Consider the following 21,113-nt stretch of genomic DNA (forward strand, 5'->3'; position numbering starts at 1 on the left):
CTTTTTGCTCTAGTTGTTAAGAAAACCTGCCTTTCCAAATCTCTCTTTAGTCAGACTGAATTTGTCAGGCTGTCCAGGGAGGTGGAATGAGCAGGAGCAGTCCCCCCCTGCCTCCAAACCCAGTGACCAGAGCTGCACATGCTGCCTGAGCCATTTTTGTCCTCAGTAGAGCACCTCACCTGATGAAGCATCCCCTCAGCCTCCCCAGCTGAGCCATCACACCAACCCCTTCCCTCTACAACACACAAAAACATTTCCCTCCCCTGCTGCCTCCAGGACATCAGTGCCAGCCCCTGGAGAAGGATTTTCTATTGCTGCTAGAAGAGTCCATCAGAACAGAAACAGAATGAAATATGTGAAGATTGCCATCAACAAGACTCTCCCTTCATCCCAAAGGAGAAGAGGATCTTCCTCCACACTGTCACACCTCCCAGATGTGTTATCAGTGTGGTCACTGCTTTGACTCCCACCCTATCCTGGCAGTTTGCAGCACAAGCAGGGAAGCCTCCCCTCCCTGGCAGCCTCCCATTCACTTACAGCTTCTCCATCCTTTCCTGCCTACATTAAACATCAAACAAGGCCCAACAGGAAATTATACCAAAACCTCAGCTAAAAGTAGACTAAGTAAGTTATTGAAGAGCCATTAGGTTCCCCTGACACTTCCTTTGATAAAACCACATCTCATTTGAACACACTTTTTATCCACTCTCTTGTAACATGCTTTGCTATCTTAGGAGTTTGTTCAAAATCCAAGACTGTGAGTAATATTAAGATGAAACCAAGAGATTGCTAGAGGTGTGTGTGCACCCTGTGAAGCTGTAAGTCCTTTTCCTCTCTCACCTGGAACAGAAACCCTGAACAGTGTTTCAACACTGTCTCAACCCTTCAATCATTCCACTCCACAACACAGACAATTCTTCTAATTCCTTTTCTGCATTTCTCAAGGTTTATTTTTAAATCCCAACATCAGCTTTCATCTGTTTTGCAAATTAACAATTTGAAGTTGCCTGTGATCACTCAACCCCAGGTTCTGCTTAAAATCAGCTCTTCTGCAAGTCTGCTAATCACTAACTGCATCTCTAAAATAATACTGCACCACCAATAATATTTTGGGCCCAATTATGATCTTTCTGCAAAGCCTATACACTTTGCTGTAGTGTCTTCACAACTTCCATCCCAGAGCTTTCACTAAAAGGTTTTCAACAAATTTAGTGCCAAGTTTTGGGAAATTCATTGTGGCTTTGCCCTTGAACCTGCCAAGTTTCAGTTCCAAGTAACTGCAACCTTTGAGGTACTATTTTATTTGGTTTGCAGGAATTACTTCAATTACCTTCTCACAGGTCTGTGTGCTCCCACACGTCTCCCCAGGTAACTCTATCAGCTTTTACACCTTATATTTCACCAACAGAACTTTTAGTGAAACACTGATCAGACAATAGCTGATCTCATCTCCAACAACCTGGGAACACCTTTTCCCAGTAACCCAGGGGCACAGCTTGGTGAAAGCTCCTTCCCTTCAGGAACTCACCTGGAGAATCCTCTGCAGAATTGAGGGCAGAGCAATAAATGCAGCCATGTTGTTCAGCACTTGCATTGTCAAACTCTTCAAAGCTGGAATGTCAAACATAACAGCCACAGAAGTTCATTAGGATTCCAGGAGTAGAGAGAGATCAGTCTTACAGATAGAGCTTTATTTCAGGTCATGGTTTCTGGTTTGAAAATAGCTTTTATGTTTTTTCTCCTGCATGTACTGCACTAAGCACACAGCTTTTGCAGTATAAAGGGTGTTTACAAGGTTTTGATCCCACAATATCTCTGCATTCCCTTCCACACCCCCTGCAGTAAACACCCACATTTTCACTTACTTACTAACACCACCATTCACTTTTCCTACTGCTACCAAATTTCAGTTTGGATCCTTGTCTGTGTTATGGCCGACAGACTCTAAAACTTCCCAGCACTGATTTTTGTATGAAACTTGTTGCTAGATTCTCAGCATGAGTCTGGGATGGAGCAAAAGACATTATTCAGAGAACCCCAGAGTAGTTTGGGCTGGAAAGGACCTTAAAGCTCATCCATCCCATCCCCTGCCATGGGCAGGGAACACATTCCACTACTTCAGGCTCCTCCAAGCCCCACCCAGCCTGGTCTTGGACACTTCCAGGGATGGGGCAGCCACAGCTGCTCTGGGCACCCTGTGCCAGGTCCTCACCTCCCTCACAGGGAACAACTCCTTCCCAAACTCCCATCTAACCCAACTCCCTCAGTCTTTCCTCACAGCAGAGCTGTTCCATCCCTCTGGTCATCCTGGAGCCTCCTCTGGGCTTGCTCCAGCAGCTCCACATCCTTCCCTGCTGAGGAGCCAAGACCAAAGCATCTAAGCCCCTTTTTAGCTCCTCTTATCTCTCCCACAAAAGGAGGCTGCTGTTCAAGGTGTGCTGCCGACTCAGAAGTGGAGTAGAGAATTTGGCTGGTGTACCCAAGTCCCACTGATTTTACAGATGGCAGACAGGTGCAGGCAGAGGTGCACAAAAGGGCTGGGCATGCACAATGACAGTGTATCACCTCAGGAGCTCCCCAAGTGCTGACTGCAACCTACAGAGCCTTTGTACACACTGGGTACCTTGGCTCCTTCAGGGACCACCCTCAATGCAACCAACTTATTAGCACAGCCTGTGGTAGGCTGCTTCTTCCACACAGGACAAAATACATCAAAAAAAAACCCTATCCACCTGACAGCTGCAGCTTACCAAACACCCAACCCAAATTCCTGTCAGTCAGGGAGCAGAATATTTAGGAATAGTGTAGCAAAACAATTTCTATTCATTCATCAGAGGAGAGACAGCACACAGCTTTTACTGTTTGGGGTCACAAATGCCAAAGTACTCACATTCAGAGTGTGGACACTGTGATGAACCACAGGATTTCTGTGGGGACATCATGGCCTCAAGCAGGGGAAACCAGAGGGCCTGGAATCATGGAATGTGAGGAGAGAATCAGTAAGAACAGGGCAGTGCTAAAAACAAGCTGTGAGCAATGTCAGAGGCCACTGGCCAAAACTCACTTCCACATTCTGAGAACAGAGCTGCATTTCTGATGACTGCTGTGGGACAGAGCTGAAACATGGTAAAGCACCCTCAGAGCAAAGCACTTCACTGGAATTGTGACAACACTCTGTGTTTGCTTTATTCAATCCTCAATTACTTCCCCATGTGACAGGCAAACTCTCCAGGGTAGAGACAGCTCACAGAGTGGGTAGCACAGCAAATGGATCCCAAATGGAAAGAGACATCTAAATTCTCTTCCTGTCTGTTGTAGAATGACACCATTACAGGGAAGAAATGGAGAAGGTCACCTCTCACACTGGGCAGTGCTTGTGAAGAAATCTGAGTTCTTGACTTTCAGGCACGCTACCTCCTCGGGCATGGGAACAACATTCTCTGTTCTGAGTTCAGAAATTACATAAATTATGCAGAACCTTAGGACTAAAGATGCCTTTGTGTCACTGACATGGGCAAAATGGAAACACAACCTCAGTCTGAGGGGACAGGCAAAGGCAGCTCCCCCTGCAAGAGCTCAAGGCAGCTGCATTGCCTCCCCCCTCAGAGCTGACACTCAGTTCAGGGGCTGTGAACAGCTCTGCAGCCACAGTGACAGCAGCAGCAGCTTAGTGGCACCAGGAAGCTGGCTCAGAGCTCTCAGTGCCTCTGCAGTGTCTGACTGACATTTGTGCCCAGCTTCCATCCGGAGCTGGAAAGGGGGAAAGGCCATGCTCTCATCCCCTCCTCCCTCTGACCTGAACTTTGCTTTGTGCTTCACCCTCGTGAATGAGGATTTCACTTTCATGGCTCCAAACCCTGAAGCTCCACAGGGAGACCACAATGAGAGGCACACAGTGACTGCCTGGACATCCCAGTACCCAGGGGATGTGGAGAGCAAGAGCCATTTGAGGCAAAGCCTCAGGAGACCCAGAGGCCTTGGTTGATTCTGGTGACACATTTTTGACTACCTTACCTCTCGCTGTTGCTGGTCTAAACTATGAGAATTCCTCTGGCAAAGAGCAATTGTTTTCATCAAAGTATCTTCAATATTTTCTAGCAAGGAGGGTTCAGCTGAGCCTAAGTGTCAGGGGGGAAAAGCAAATTACCATCATAAGAACTACTAGACAAATTAACTCCCATTAGATAAGTTAACTATCAATCCTTCTGCAAAATAAAATCATGCTGTTCATCTCAAGTCTGCTCAATACTGTCAGCAACTACATTATTAAGACAAGTTCTGATTTTTGGCACTTTTCCTGAATAGCACAATAAATTGGGCAAGTAGAGCATTTCATTCAATCAAATAAGGAAGATCTTAGCTGTGGTTTAGGATACAATTAAGTAACAACTATGGGCACTGCATTTAATTAGGTGCCCATGAGTCCTTGGGCTAGTGAACAGCACATCTGTGCATACACTCATTTTCTGTGGGCAGAACACTCTTATTTATGTATCTGAGAAAATTGCTTTAAAAAAAGCTACTCCCAGCTGTCTCCCATCACTGTTCCCATACAATGCCAGCTGAAGCTCAGTAATGATTTTGAATAGATTCTGACATGGGAAATGTGTTTGGTAAGCCAGTGAGAGGACCAGTCCCAATGGGAAAAGCTGACACCACAGAGACACACACAAACCATCCCTCACAGTGTTCGAGGTCTCTACCAAGATCAGAACACCAGAGTGAGGGAGTGTCATCCAAAGAGCTTCCACATGAACAGTGTCACTACAATGCCTAGAAACCTGAAACAATCTCATTATACCAGGTGTCAGACACAAGCACTTGACATTTTTGTGTTTATCTGTCTGTTTTTAATAGAAAATGGAATTTAACTCAATCTTACTTTCATCATCTTGAGTAAGCACCAGCAACTTGCTCTGCAATCGCTGCAACAAAAGAGAGGACACTGATCAGTCAACTTGGGAGTTCAATCCCAAGAATCCTGATAAAAATGTTTCTCAAAGGTGTGGTTACACAGGCTTGCCCCCATTTTCCTCCCCAGCAAAATTAACATGGCATTAACATATTTCCAAGTATGGAAAGGAAATCAGGAGCTGAAAGATGATTTTTGGCTATGAAAAACAAATTTCAGCATCTATAGTATCTTCTAAATGCTTGAAGATTTGTCAGAAAAATATACTGATGTTCTGAGTATGCAGACACCTTCAATTTATTGGTATCTGGCAGGAGGCAAATACTTCCATGGATTCTAGTGGGAAACAAATTGAGGAACAAGGACAACATCCAAACTGAGCAGAGGCCACTACGCTGATAGCATGACAACAATGCCACATTCAGGATTTGGGAGTACTGTACCTCAAGCATAACCAAAAAGGCACCATGGATATCTCCCTTCTTCTCTAGTAAATACGAGGAAGCCTCATGGAGCTGATGTTTTTGGGTTATCTGAGTTGAAAGGAAAAAAAAGGTAAATGTCTGTCTGAAGAAAGCTGCCAGTGTTTGTTTATCCACAAGACAATGCCAAGCAGATGGCCAGGGCTGGGAGTGCCTGTGCTCACAGGCACTTTACCCAGGCTGTGCAGCTCTCCTGCATCTCCTTTTATTTCTCAGCTTGCACTATTGCCACCACCAGCACTCAAAAATTACTGGTACCATGTCCATACAGAGAAGGAACAGTTGCTCTCCCAGCACAAGGCAGATTTTGGCAGCGTTGCTTTCCAAAAACCCCAGGCTTGTGATTTCATATACCCCCAACATGATTAATTAGCAGCAACACAGCCACCCTCTACTCTGCAGTTTCTCAGCAGCTTCAGAGCACTAACAGCCCTTTCTTATTAGCCCTGAGACCCAGCTCAGTGTTAGTCTATTAAATATATCCACCTGTGCTGTAGAAGAGCAGTTTAGCAGCTCAGAGGGACAGAGAGTGCTAGAAACAGATTGGAAGAGCATCCAGGAACGAATTCAAGCCTAAAGTAAAGTACCTTTACAGCAGTTTAAAGGGGTAGGAGCTGATTTGAATGCATCCCATGGCCCCTGTCATCACACATCTCTTTCCTACCTGGATGGCTTCCTCCAGTCTGCAGTATTCCAGAACTTTGAGTGTCTCCAAAACCTGGTCTGGGCTGTACTGACAGAGCAGCTCGATGAACTGCTCAGTGACACAGGGTGGGAGGTGTAGCAGGTCTTGATTAATGCCTTCTCTGGAATAAAACAGGCACAAGAGACTAAAATCAAATTCCAGCCCAAAAATATGGCCAGGAAGAAGAGTTTCTCATTCAATTGAGCATTGTCTTTTATCCTTAATGCTGAAGTTAAAAAATCTGGTTTCAGGAGGAAAATTATGCTACTTCTACTAGTTACTGGTGCTGGAGGTCTCTCAGCAGCCATTTCATTTGTTCCACAACATATCCTCCTGATGCCTCAGTACAAATTAAACTCTCTAAGACCCCTGTGAAGAAAGAGACCAGCACAGACCCATCTCCAGGAACTCCATGGCAAAGAGGCACAAAGAATTAGCCTCATTTCCTCAATGAAACCTTATGGTCTGAGTGCTCTGTTCAGATACTAATTGTCTGTGTCCTACAGAAATGCTCTGCATGTGTTGCCTTTTGCTTATTGTTCCTGAAATTCTTCTTTGACTTCCTTTACCACATTTTAATGTTTCATCCCTTTGATCTACCTCACTGAGAAAGGAACTCATACTTCTTTTAGAGAAACATCCCCATTTTCCAATCCCTGGGCTCATTATTAAGCAAACTCCTCATGTGCAGAAACAGAAGAGAGAACAGAACTGTGAGCAGTGCCCACGTCCCTTTGTCCTGACAGTTTCCTACTGATCTTGGTTTTAAAGAGAGCAACGTGAAGGAGGAGACTTCAGAGTGAGGAGGGAAAGGATGAGGCTTCCCTGGAGCCAGATACAGCACCTGCAACCCTTAAATGAACAGCAGCTCTCTGCCACTGCATGTTACACTTCCCATGGCAGTTCTAGGACTGGTGCATTGAACAGAGAAACAGGGGAAGTTTATCCTGGCTGCAAAACAGGGGCTTTTGTTGAAGCTCCTGCTAGGAAAGGAAATGCATCAGGGTGTATATATTGAGTTTTATTACCTTTCTGAACAAAAATTCCTAAGCAGGAGAAGATCTGTTAGCATGCAAATCCTACAGCCATGGGATAGAAAAGGTCTGATATCCAATACCCTCTATTTCCTGGGAGTTACCAAAGGCATACTACCATCCAGAAAGCCAGGAGAACGCTGTGAGAGAGAAGCTCTGCTAAGAGAGCAGCTTACTGTGATTACAATGATTATAAATGCAACATGCCCAGAAACAAAAGCCTCACCCAGGTACTGATCACAGTGTGCAAAGTATGAGCACAACTCCACAAAAACTGTGCCCAAACTATTGTGTTCTGACAGCAAAGAATGGACCTTGAAGGACCAAACAAGAGCCCTGAACTCTGCATTCACCATCCACTTCTCCCCCAGTGCCTGCAAGGGGGTGAGTGCTCTCCTCTTTGTATGGGCAGACTAAAATAAAACACTCTCTATCTAAAATGATCTTGTCTGCCAAGACATGAAAAATGGCAAGTCATGCACCTATAGCATGAGCACAAAACTTCAAGTCTGGAAATAACTCTGGCACCAAGTATTCATGATTTCAGGAGCAAGCTCACTCTTCCCTCAGCCGTTTATTTCATCAAGAAATGCAGAGAAGAGACAATGGAAAGAAAGCTGGATTTTGGTAATTTCTAAAACTAATTGACAATCCTGAGACTTGCAGGTCCTCTTCAGCTACATGAGATCATTTTCACTCTAATACAACCATATCCAATGTCTCCTCTGCCATAGTCTTTCCAAAAAGCAAGAGAGGAGCACTAGTTTCTCATGAAACCTGGCACAAGGGAGCCCTGCAAGTGTCACAGGCAGCTGGGCACAGAGGAGAGCCCTTGGGAAAAACCCTCATGGTTTAGGAGTCTGTTAGCACACTTATAAACCCAGAACTGTGTTGCTAAATAAGTTAATATTGTTGGTATAATACATAAACACAAATGCCAACAGACAATGCTTCACTCTGTTGGGGGTTTTTAGAGGAAAAAGCTCTAGAGTTTAAAATGGAAATGTAGCAAAGACTGTGATTAATGAGCTGAGCAATCCCTACTACATTCTCTGGTTCCTGGGGCTGCTTTATGCTACAAACATTCAGACATTTGGTTTTAATTTCCCCAGGCAATTCCTGTTAACCCTGTTTCCTCCCTTCCCCCTTCCACCTCCTTAAAAATAAATCTGTAGCTAAATTAAATGGGCCAAATTAATCCCTAATGCAATTCCACCAACTCAGATAGTTAGACCAGCATGATGAGTCTTGTCCCCATATGATCAAGCAATCATTTGTATTTGAGACCTTTAAAAACTCATTTACTGCTCTAAGAATCTTTACTTTGACAAAATTTTCCTTCACAAAAGCATATAAACATTTAGAGTGGATGAAAAGAGACAGATGTTGCAGAAAAGCCTGACCACTATTCTATGTACAAATATGCTACAAAGTGTAGGTGCCTCTGCACAGCAAGATTTTACCTCCCTCCCTGCCTCTCCCAGGATACAGTTCAGCTCCTTTCAATAGGTTTTAGAAGAAAACAACTTCCCAGCACTGAGAACAGACCTCAGGATCTGAGTGTTATGAAGAAAAAGCCATGTGTCCTAGTGCACCACATGGAACAGCATCCTTGAGGGAAAAGCAGAGAGCTGTGGGGAGATCAGATGCACAACGGTGCTTCCCATTGCTGGTCTGCACACATCACGTGCTGCCTGGATCAGAAGGTAACTACAGGAGAAATGGGTCTATTTAGCTCTAATTATGGTAGAGTGAAATTAGATATGTTTATTACTCAGAGATTATGGGAGGCACTCTGTGCATAAGATTAGAATCCAGGGTAATTACTACCTTCACTAGGTGCAAGCAATATCACAGCATAAACAAAGTCCTACTTAACATCCAGCTGGGTTTCATTTCTGCTTAAATACTTTTTTTTTCAATTAATCATTGATTAACTAAATCATCTGATTTCTTTCCCATAAAACCCAACCAAGATATTTTTTGATTTTGTTTTGATCCTGGAGAAAGCAGGAGGTGTGGAAATTAACACCTTCCACACAAACACGTCTGTAAAACTCAGGAAAGAAAGAAATGTACATTTGGGGTTTGGTTGGTTTCTTTCCTTAATTTACATTAAAATCCAAGAGGTGATTGATTAATTAGTTCTGGCTTCCAAAGCATGTTTTTTATTCCACTTAAAAAAAAAACTGAAACACTGACAACTTGGATTTAGATAATATTGCCTTTTCCTACTCCTCCTCTTCATTAAGCACAATTAATTTGTGATTAATGGACAAACCAAGATGTCTCCCTCAGTTGCATTAACCATTGCTTGAAAGCAAGTGGAGCTGTGCATATATAAATGTCTTGTAGCATTTGATACTGATTTAACAGAAAGAGAACACAGTGGTGAAGCATTGAAAGAACAGGCACAGATGGAGGAACCAAGTAGTTAAAAAGAGGAGCTTCCAGTGAAATATGGCAGCAGTTTTGAAGCAAGACAAAAATTAAAAATGTCAGTTGACCAGAATGCTCTTCTGTTTATGTTAAACTCATGCACCTCAGTCAAGTAACCAAAGCAGTGGCTTAGGAAGAGAAGCTGCCATTGCTGAGAAGAGAAATGGGTGCTCCAGCCCCAGGGTAACCATTCCACAGCCCCCTGGAGCAGCAGTGCCCAAGCTCCCCACCACGTGCCAGAGGCAGCACTGGAGCCCACAGCACTTCCCAGGCAGGGACTCCCCTGAAGGATGCTCCCCACAATGCTTCTTTTGGGCTGTTCTTCTCAGCTTGGGGCACCCTGAGGAGCAGGTCACCTTTCCTAAGCCTGATCTTGGCCACAGGCTGGCTACTGATGCACTGGTTCAAAGAATTGATTTGAATCCATGTTTGCACACTGCAGTTTATAAACAGTCCACCTTTCTACATACCTCGGATCAAGGAGACTCCTCAGGAATTGGAAGAGCAAGAACTGGTCCTGCACAACAGGAGGAGACAGTATTGTTATTTTAAAAAATGTGATTTATTTTAAATACAGCGATCCCTGAACTATATCCACTGAAGAAAACAGTTCCCAGCTGCTGCCTGCTGCAGGAGCTGCTCCAGGCATGTCTTGCACAGATATTCTGAGGATGTGTTTGGCTGGCAACAGCTCTGCTCTGGGACTCCAAACCGTCCTGAACCCCAACTAAAAGCTGCAACCAGCAGCTCTGAGCTTAGACATTTTTATGGCCAGAACTCTACAAACAGGCAAAATAATTGAGATGTAGCAATTCCTATCAGTGAGTAGCTATAGACTATTTTTCTTCTGTTTCTGACACAGCAATACCTCACCATGACTCTCAGCAATCATTTCTACAGGAATGACATCCCTACCGTACGGAAGCCCCACACTAATGGAGTTTGACACTTCACCTGCAGGTTGGAGATGATGCTCTCGAGCTGCTCACTGAAGTGAATGGCTGCCAGGTCAGCTGCTTTACCTGGGCTCAGCACCAGCAGCTCCTTTGGGGGGGGAAACACAACCAAATTAATTCCTTTGGACTTCACAGGCAATATAATCATGCAGCACCACCGAGCCCATCCATACTGTAACTGCACTTCTGCCAAGATGCAAGTGTAAGACAACAAACACCACTGCACAAAGAGAGGTGTAGAAAAAATAGAAGGGTATTTGGTAAAAAAGAATTTTTGAAAGTTGATTTTTTGCTACACACAAGGCCTTGAAGAATACAAAACTCCTCACACCAAGAACCCATCTCAGTCCTACAGAGAGAGGAAGTTATTCATCAAGTTTTCTGACAACTGCCTTTACCCCCTGCCAACAAGACAGGGCATTCCCAGTGCCAACTGTGAGCCAGCAGGAAAGAGGAAACAACTAACCTTTGGAAATTTCTCAGTCCAATGGAAACAGTGTTTACCTGGCTAAACTGAACCAAACCAGAGGTTAAAAAGCAAGTTTCCTGTAACTGTTCACCATAATTGATATCTGTCCAGACACGAAAAAGCAATTTCTTTATTGTAATACAAGGAAACAAAAATAATTTAGATGCCTGTGAGTCGGCTTTCGTGTCAAGCCTGAGCTAAAAGGCTTCATATCTTACAAGTTTACACAACCTGCAATGTGAGCTTTTTGCTTCTAACCCTTCCAAATAAATGAGAAGCAACTGCTGCGAAACAACACTGTGCACCTGGTAACCTGTCCCAAAAGCCCTTGCTGAACCTAAAAACAAGAAAACATTTCTTTACTGAACAAAACCAACTGTTACAGCAGTAAAGAATGAAAATTATCAGAAATGTACATCTGGGGAAAATCCCAAACTGAAGAAGTTCCTTAGCAGTTGCTTGGCCTCCAGACAGACATAGCAGCCGCTGAATACAGCCAATGCCAGCAACAGATTGGGGCAAAGGGAAGCAAGGAAGAGCCTGACCATTCCACGAGCTCTTTAGGAAGAGCTGTCACAGCTGATGCCTTTGGTGAGGTTTCCAGAGGAAAACCTCCCTGCTCCAGAAGAAGCTCTGCAGTGTTTGACCCCACAGCTTTACTGCACAAGCTCAGCCCCTCACTGCATTCCCATGACTCTTTCACCCCACAAACCCAGGCAGTCCAAAACATCTTAAGCACAGCAGTGCAGAGGGACACAGAAAGGATGCAGTGGGACTGCCTTAATGTACTTCCTTCTCTGGACAAACCCTCCTGGGAGTCTCCAGGACTGCTGAAGGTAGGGCTGCCAGGCTGGAGGGAGCTGGCCTAATCTCCCTGTCTGGAATCAGTGCACCCTTCAGAGCTCATCCCCCAGCAAAACATTTGGTGCTTGGGTTTCTATCCTCTCCCAGGTCTGAACAACTTGCAAACATGGTACTGCTTAGACAGCCCTTGAGGGGACAGAACTGACCCAAGGCATGTGGGTATGAGGGTAGAAAAGGACCCCTGTGTGACTGAAGAGAACAGAGCTTATTTTGTAAAGATAAACATCAATGAACAATGGCTGTGAGATGATGGGAAAAATTAAAAGTGGCACTGATCACAAACTCCACTTTCTGCCACACAATACCAGGAAATCCTCTCCAGACACGGCCAGTTTTGCCTGAAGAGGCTGTTTGCTGAATTCATAGCTCAGCAAATGACAGCTGTCCTCAGAGCTGAAATCACAGCTTCACACCAGTAAAGTATTATTTACTGTTCCAAGTCTTCTGAATGTCTGAGAGCAGGATTAACACAATGGAAAAGGACAATAGGCACAGCAGCCACCAGGCTGCTAAACCACCTGGTTTACCAGTCCTGGGAAATAGAAGATGCCAAAATGAATCAGGAGCTGATCTCAGTGACAGTACCTAAGAAAGGTGACCCACAGAGCCCATCACCTGCCCAGCAGCTCTCTGGGGGACCAGCGATGCAGCAGAGGAAGGAAGCAGCACAGCAGCTGCAGCTTGCCCAGCCTGGAATCCCAGTTGCTCTGATGAGGTTGCAATGAGTCAGGCCTGCTCAGACCCAGCACAACCATCCCCACCAGTCCCACAGCTCTGTCAATGCCTCTGGAGAGGGACTGTGAGCTCAATGAGCCACATGTCAGGCAGCAGCATTCCCAGGGTTTTTTTGTGCATTACCTTTTGAATCACTCTCCCTCCTGGTCCATTTTCTCATTAGTCATGCACTACTTGCAGATGCTGGTAGAAACTAAAAGTACTCTGGATGTGCCCATTAGCTTTTTGTCTGCCTCACAGGATACAGATTCTGTGGTCATTTTCTGCTAAGGAGTGCTGTCTGCAAGGCTTGTTTTACAGACAGAATTATTTTCCTGGCTTATCTCCAGATCACCCTGGTGGGGACTGACAGCACCTTATAGGAACTAGAAATACTACAGATTCCCCACATCTACTGACTGGACAATCATTTCAGACATCTTCATCCCCTGAAGCTGACAGAGACTGAAAACATGGGAAAAATTATTAGTTGGAGAAGTCTAGCAGGAGCCTGTGTCTTACAAAGAAGTCATGACCCCATCATTCCCCAGGTTAGCAGTGCCAGGGCACCAGGGCTGAATGCACTTATCAGTGTGAGGGAACAGGGTGAGGAGCTGGATCCCACAGCCTGTGGTGATGCCCACATCCTGCCTTGCTGCTGCTGCATGCTCAGGAGATGGAACACTTGCCAATGGATCCCTCTCCTGCTCCACAACACTCACTACCCATCACCCCCTGAGCAGGCACCATTATCCAAAAAGCAGCACTTGAAACCAGGAAGGCCAGGAAGCCAGCCTGACTCTGAGAGAGGCACTTACACTGATGTGTGAGAGCTCTGAGCTGACATCAGAGCTGTCTCAACAGCTGTGACTCAGCACTGGACACTCATGCTTTGGAAAAGCAGCCAGCACATCCAAGAGCCATTAGCAGGAGCTGAGGGACTGTGGGTGCAGGATATACTCTACCTACCTCTATATGGTCCAAAGCTTTCTGCCACACCAGCTGCTTCTCCTCAGCACTGTAGCCAGGCATGGACAGGATGTTGTGGATGTAGTTGAAAACTTCTTCCTGTAAGGCACAAACCCATAAATGCTGCAGTGTGTTCTGCAGCATCACTGACAGCACTGGCTTCTGGAAACCAGAGTGTTTCCAGCAGCTTTGGCATGACCTCAGGGCTAGTCTTCTCCAAGTAGGTCAGGATGACTTTTCTGGAGGGAGGCTGTCCCTAAAGAGTTCCTGAAGGAAAAGAGAGCTGAGGGGAACCTGGTGCTAATGTGTTAAGCACTGAGGTCAAAGAGAATTGTTCTTCCCCAAGCAGAAATGTCTCCCTCTTACCCACAGGGAAAAAGGACAGGACATCACTTGAGCTAGGAGCACAGGCAGAGAGAACACTCTGCCAGGGGGTAGCTCAGTTTTCCCAGCACATTCCTGAGCTCCTCCCTGACACTGGCCTCCCCCCCAGGCTCTCCTGCACTGTCCCCAGCTCACTTGCTCTCCTGTGTCATGGTTTTTGGCCACCTCACTTTCACAACCTCCTCTTCTGACTCCTTCACCCACACAATGTTCAGCATTGTGGATTTATAAGGACCTGGAGAGGTCTCATATGCCAGACTCTCATCCCAACTTCTGCTGGTGGTAGGGAAGAGAACACCTCAGAAACTGTGTCAGGTGGGCACACTGAAGGTAATGGCAGAGAGATGATAAGGGCAGAGAGCCTGTGTCCAGGGGAAGAAATGTGGGGACCAATGGCAGAAACAAAAAAGCGGTGCAGTTAGCCACATCTGCAGTAAATCCCACCTTGCACTCAGGTTTGATGTACTAGCACTAGATTAAAAACAAAAGAAACCTCTAAAACTTAAAAAAAAAAAAAATCAGCTCCTCTCCACTAGACGAACACAAACAGCCTTGACTACAACCAAGAAACCCGAACTGTTCAGGGCATTTTGAAGGTAATTATGCTAGAAGAGCAAGGCAGCTGTGCTCAGTCACTGTGGCCAGCAGGACAGGCTGCATGATCACAAAGCAGAAAGGCCAGGAGCAGCAGAGTTCCTCACCTTCCTCAGGGGATCCCGCAGGTAACAGCTGATGATTTTGTCATAGCGAAGCTGCCGCTCATACATGAACTCACAGATCTGATAGCTGAAAGGAAGGGAAACTTCCCAAGTCAGGAAAAGCACTCAGCTGAGCCAGCACAACAGACAGGCAGCATTTGGAAATGTCTTACATTGGGGTTTTCAGCACATAGGCTGGGTGGCTCCAGTGCACTGGAGTGCCATTTGTACCAGCCTCAGGCCAACCTCAACCCATCAGGGTTGCCCATCAAGCTCCCTCTTCTGGGAAATTATCACACAGAACAGAGAAAAGTGGAGTTACTAAGGGGAGAGGCAAGGGACAGAGGATAACAACTCTTAATGAAATCAGGTCTCACAGGTTCTGCTGTCAGAGATGATCTTTGTTTCCACAACACTCTGCTCTAAGTTAGGTCAATCCACTACACTTAATTGAAGAAATTCACTGAACATGACTCAACAATGTATTATGACACAGCTTCCTACCTTCACATTTTAATAAACACCTTCAATATTTTGAGACTTTACATAAAATTAGATGTAACTGAGTCAAACCAAATCAAGAGTCTGATAATTAATATTACACTATAGCTCTTTCAGCTCTGATGGAAGTGGCTGAGCTGGGGGGCCTGGCTGTCAAATTCTCTGAAGCAAGGAAAAAAAAAATGTTTATTGACTCTGAAAAATTTGATTGAGTTACTCCTTTTAGGACACAGGAGAACCGGCATGGCCCACCCTCTACTGTTCTCCTTCTGGTTCTTTGCAGCATGGTGGATTCATTCATGTAACACCCAAACTCATGACCTGGATGAAGATGCCCTCCCTGGCTGGCTCTGCTCTGGCACGACAGACTCTTTCTGGAATCATAAAGCATCTAAAGGAGATGCTGGAAATTTTCAGCCTTTCTAGACACTGTTTTTGTATCTCCTACTCAATTCTAAAACGAGTACCATGGGGGTGGCTCCAGACCCCTTCTTGCTTTTAAATCCACCTGTGGGTCTCACCCCAACCAGGCATCTCCATCTGCCAAGGGCAGAGCACTCCAATAGACAAATGTACCTCTGAACACAGCCGGGGCTCTAGGATGGGGAATGTTAAAACTCATCAAGCCCCACAGGGTTTCTCCTGAAGGGTTTCCACAGCTCTACCCCTTCTTTTTTTAACAATGCTTTCTCTGACAACACCCAGGAAAGAAAGTCTGGGATTAAATGTGAACATCTTAAATTAAGCATAACGTAAATGCACAAGGAAAATAACCCCAAACACAGTTACAAAGTAGAAACAAGGAAAGTGGAGCCAAGAAAGATCTGTGGAAGAGATTTAAAGGCATTTTTTATATATTGTGTCCAGCAACTCACAACTCAGCCTTCTCTGCCATTTGGATAAGGCGGCTCTCTTCAAACTGCACGATCCCTCCTGCCTGGAGCAGCTCCAAAAGGACCTGCAGAGATTGAACACCAGTTGTTTACAGGACAGCAACAGCAGCTGAACAGCCAGTGCCACTACAAGTCCACTGCTCCCGCTCCATTAAACATGGTAAAGAACACAGGGCTGACTTTATTGATTTGTTAATTGACAGTCCTTTAACTAGGAAGGACACGAGCTTATGAGAACTTTCCTGCCTCTGTTCTTGTTCCGGCAGGCAGTGCTGGGCTGGGACCCTTCCCACCTGCTGTGCCCAGCACTGCCCAATATTCCCATGCCCATGTCTCTGGCATGTGACCCAAAGCTCATACTCAATCCCAAGGCTAAATTCTGCTCCACAGCCTGGCCTTGCCTGGTGCTCCAAGGAGCATCCCTGGAAGGCTCTTACCTGCTGCCTCTCGGAATGCCGGGAATCATCATCTGGGCTGCACAGAAACTCCAGCACCTGCCGGGGAGAGGTTGGTGTGAGCCTCCTCCTCAGTCCCATGAATTTCTGTGACTAAAGCTGGGATACAAAGTTAACTCATGCAAGCTTTGGGCATACATTGGTGTAAGTTCCTTTTTCAAACAGCAGAGAAGGTAGTGGCCAGCTGAACTAAAAATTACCAACTACACTTACATGCACTATAAGCTCACTAATGTAATTTTAGTTGACATCTCTTATCCCAGACTGGCTTGAGTTGGAAGGGACATTAAAGCTCATCCAGTTCCACCTCTCTGCCGTGGGCAGGGACACCTTCCACTAGACCAGACTGCCCAGAGCTTCATCCAGCCTGGCCTTGAACACTTCCTAGGACGCAATGCATTTTGTCCCACAGCTCCAGCCAAGCAAGATGCCACCTGGTTATAAGGCACCAGTACCTCCAGATCTGCTCCAGTCTACAGCACTGAGCATACTTTCTGCAGAGGAGCATCCTGCCTGGAATGCCATACACCCAGGAATACTTGCCTGGTCAAACAGTGTCCTGTTGACAAACAAGGTGTTGTTGGGCTTGGCGAGCTGCCGGGCAAGGAAGGTAAAGAGACAGCCAACCTGTGATGGGGTGAAGTCAGAATTCTCCACCATGACCTGAGAAATGTTGGAGACAAAAGGGAAAAATAAACCCACAAGGAATTGATTCTGCAGCTGCCTTTGGGAGAGTAACTGGGACAAGAAGAAATCCCTGTGAGTCACCGTGTCCCATCCTACCCCAGACACCTCCTGGTGTTGGCCCATCCTGAAGGTCCAACGCACGTCCCCCTCCCCAGCACTCAGCTGTGTCACCTGAAGACACAGGCAGTGGATGTGTCCTTGCTAAAGCAATTCTGTCCCAAACCTGAAGAGGCTCCACCTCTCTTCCCTCTACTCAAGGGAAGAATTCTTGCATGTCCCTGGTTTTGAGGTGTGAAGAGGCTCCAAACCCACATTTATCTCTGCCTCTGTAGCCTGTGTTGATCATGGGACATGGAACAGCTTCTGAGCAGAGAAATGCTGTCACATAGTTAAAGTACAATTATTATAGGAGAAAACAACCCCAAACACCTCATTTCAAGCCCCATTTCACCACTTCAACTGTGGCATGCAAGAACTACTCTAATAGCTAAGAAACAACTGCAGGTTTGGGGAAAGGTTTTTCTCACATTATGTTAGCATTAGGCTAACAATATTTAGAGAAACTTGCGGTTGTGCTGACTTGAAATTACAGAAAAAAGGAATATCTAAGATTCACTACAAAAGGGACTGGAAACCCAAAAAGCGCTTTTCACCCATCTGGTGTAAAAAACATGAGCCTGATGTGTCCTGACTTGGTGTCTCCTGCTTCAAAAAATCCTAAACCCCAAGTGAAAGTAAAATGCCCCTGTTGGGAGAGTCCCCTCTAAGAGCAATGTCTTTAAGCTGAGAGGAAATCCATCACCTGGACAACTCTGTCAGCTAAGATCTAAGAACAGGCAGGCAGGCCAGACACATTAGAGAATCAAGCAGAGCTCTGCTTGAGACACCAGCTAATATAATAATTCTTTTTTCAGTTTTCATTTTCTGTCTAAAAAGGCTATTTCTTACAGGAGCTAGTCAGAACAGCATTACCTAACACCATTAAAAAAATATTTACTTAAATATTTGGAGTGTTTTATTAATTTTAGCTTTGTCTTTCACAAACTGGGTCCTTGTCAGTCTATGTTAAGGTGAAAATACTGCATCCCTGGAATAGAGCAACTTCCCAGAGGCTGCAGACGAGCCACATAAATGATCCATTTGGCAAAGTTTTGATCAGCATTAGAAGAATGTCAGTGTTCACGAAATGATTTCAAAAGCAGCACTATTTCCTAGGTGTTTTGTTTATTGCTAATGACAAATTTAAATTGAAAGCTTCAAGAATTTTTAACTTTTATCCAAAAGGACAGCAGATTTCAGACCAAAGGACTGACAGTTTTCTTAACACCACATTGTTTGCCTGGAGGTGCAATGCTGCAGCCCTTCTCAAGCTGCCCTCCTGCTGTTGGTGCCATGACAGGAACACATCCCCAGCAGCTCTGGAAGATGGCTGCAGTGTGCCACCTCCTGCTAACAGCAGCTCAGGACACAAACCAGAGGGGCTGAGCCAGCACAGGGCTAAAACACCCCTCAGAGTCACATCCTGCTTGGGCAGGCTCACAAAACACCTCACAGTGGCATTGTCTCAGCCCACTGCAGCAGCACTGCCACCCAAGTCACTCACTGTGCCCTTGTCTCATCTATCAGTGATGACAGGGACAGGGAAATGCTACTTATGGTATGTTTATATATAAACAGCTTCCAAGTGGAGTCACTCATGATTAATGGTGACAGCTTGGAGGGGAAAGCAAACAGTGCTTGGCAGTGAGAGCTGTTAATGGGAACATCCATTGTTGGGAACAGGGGCTGGGGGTGACAAGTGATTTCCAGAGCATCAGGCTGATAACTGACATTCTTCTTCTCTCCTAAACTAAAGATAGGCCTGTCATCCTGGAAATGCTGCATCCCAAACATAGCATTGGCAGGTACAGGGAGCAGGGATTCAGCAGAAAAGCAGTGGCACCCTGCCAAGCACAGGTTACCTGGAACCTTTTTCAGGCTCAGAAGCAATCAGGGAGTAGATTCAATGAGAAGCAAACCAAAATAAGCTTAATCGTGCAGAGATAAGAAATTTGACAAAGCACCACCCAGGTGAAATCACAGGAAAGGAGACCTCTCTGTCAGCATATTTAAAGTGCATGAAGCATCACTTCTGAATATCCAACCTACAGCTTTGGCTGAGGTGAATCCATGCTCCTGCCCAGCACCTTCTCAGAGGTGTCAGCCAGGGCAGGACTGGAAACACCTCCTCCAGATTACAGGCTGTACTGCAGAGCACTGCATGCAATCAGTCAGACACAAACAGCTCACTTTTAGGCACACTCACTTTCAGAAGAATGTCCACAATTCTCTGTTGATACTCCACAGCTTGCTTATCATTCTTGAAGTCTTCAAAAGTCTGCAAGAGGCAAAATACTGACACCTTGAGCAGAATCTCTCAGAGTAACAGCAAACACAAAGCAGCAGCCAGTGCTGGTTTAAGTCCTTTCTCTGCATATCCCTAAACAGCAGGTTCCAAGATATAATTTGCTCTTTTGTAACTACCAAAATTATTTTTATACATTCAGGTAAAAGTAATGGGTCCAAACAGACAAAGAAAATTCTAGAAATTTGGAAAGTAAGAAAGACAGATTCCCATGCAGGAGATAGAGACAGGCACTAGAAAACTCTTTACAAATATATTATTCTTGTTTTTCCTCTGTTTTAAAGACAGCCTCTGTTTACAGAACTTGCACTGTGTAATGTCATGTTCATCACTCTGTATTTAAGGCCACAAAGGACTACTGTGATTCCCTCTGATATCTCACAGGAAAAGCACCAGAACTGTTCCTGTCCCAAGCCAGGAACTCCTGGTTTAGCTAAAGCATAGATTTATTGACAGGAACCTCACTGATGATGGGAGAACTGGCAGATCATTTTCCTCCCAGAAAGCCAGGGTCTCTTACCAGAGCCAGCACGTTGAGGAATTCCCGTGTGTCAAAGTGCAGCAGGGTCCGAACGTAGGGATACACCTCCTCATCCACAGAGCCCTCAGCCGAGTGCAGCCGGATCAGGAACTCAAACACCTGCAAGGACAAGGCAAGCAAAGACAGCAGATTTCCTATGGATTTCAGATAACTGGGAGCACAAGTGTGTGGGAAAGCAGCACTGTTACCCGCTTTGTACTTGAGCTTTAAAGCCCCTTAGGAGGCCATCGGTTCTTCTTTAAGCGGTGTTTTCTGTTGCTTGTCAGCCCCTCCTAAGACTCACCAACCAATTTAAGATCAATCAAAATTTAAGATCAAACAAAAATAAAGGCTTATTTATACTTGCAGACAGAAGCATGTGAAATTAGAAAACTCCCTCCCCTTCCTGGCAGCTTTCCTGGGAAGCTGTGCAACTCCTCCTTATCCAGGGCACAGCTCCTCTCCTTGTCAGCAGTTCACTTGGGAAGAGCCAGTCAATCTGCCCCCTCACTGTGAGGCACAAAGCTTTTGGCACTGCAAAGACTGACTGAGGTTCTTTTCAACTCTTGTCTCTTCCACTGACTTTGCAGTTCATGAAATTTTGAGGGCATCTTCCAAAATAAATTCCTTTTACTGAGCCCCTGACAGAGGTGTCCAGACAGTACCAGGGAACCAAGAGGGCAAGGCCAGCTGCAGGTATCTCAGCCAGGCTCACAGCAGAGCTGGCTGCCAGCAGGAAGGCAGCAGGTGGCTCCAGGCTGGAGCAGCACTCAGGAATATGTGTCAGGTACACACTGGGATCCCATGGAAAACTGACAGACCACGTGTTCTCCCAGCCACTCTCTGCAAGTGTGATGTTCCCCCATTTACTCATGCTCTGAGTTCATTTTCTGTCAGCACAGTGGCAGTGAATCCAGCAGGATTTAGCAGCTTGCCTGTCAGATCCACACCTTCCCTGCTGACCTCTGGCAGCTAGGAATGCTTAAGAAAACAAAACAAACCCACCAGACACAAAGGTGTTACTTAAACTCAGCTCTCAGCAACACC

The 21,113-nt window shown here is 45.6% G+C and overlaps 1 protein-coding gene across 1 annotated transcript in view; it reads right to left on the minus strand.

Annotated features, from left to right (window-relative positions):
* VPS8 (VPS8 subunit of CORVET complex) overlaps window positions 1-21,113 on the minus strand; it is a 65,933-nt gene that overhangs the window by 16,720 nt on the left and 28,100 nt on the right. Inside the window, exons 26-40 of the mRNA XM_084212102.1 lie at window positions 20,067-20,186; window positions 19,448-19,519; window positions 16,999-17,118; window positions 16,438-16,494; window positions 15,983-16,065; window positions 14,610-14,694; window positions 13,525-13,623; window positions 10,507-10,596; window positions 10,023-10,069; window positions 6,059-6,200; window positions 5,356-5,445; window positions 4,883-4,925; window positions 4,015-4,118; window positions 2,891-2,969; window positions 1,529-1,611 (exon numbers count right to left, since the gene is read on the minus strand). Coding sequence (XP_084068228.1) covers window positions 1,529-1,611; window positions 2,891-2,969; window positions 4,015-4,118; window positions 4,883-4,925; window positions 5,356-5,445; window positions 6,059-6,200; window positions 10,023-10,069; window positions 10,507-10,596; window positions 13,525-13,623; window positions 14,610-14,694; window positions 15,983-16,065; window positions 16,438-16,494; window positions 16,999-17,118; window positions 19,448-19,519; window positions 20,067-20,186 — 1,314 coding nt within the window. The remainder of the gene's footprint in view (window positions 1-1,528; window positions 1,612-2,890; window positions 2,970-4,014; window positions 4,119-4,882; window positions 4,926-5,355; window positions 5,446-6,058; window positions 6,201-10,022; window positions 10,070-10,506; window positions 10,597-13,524; window positions 13,624-14,609; window positions 14,695-15,982; window positions 16,066-16,437; window positions 16,495-16,998; window positions 17,119-19,447; window positions 19,520-20,066; window positions 20,187-21,113) is intronic.

Source organism: Fringilla coelebs, assembly GCF_963513975.1.
Source record: "Fringilla coelebs genome assembly, chromosome: 10".
NCBI lineage: Eukaryota > Metazoa > Chordata > Aves > Passeriformes > Fringillidae > Fringilla > Fringilla coelebs.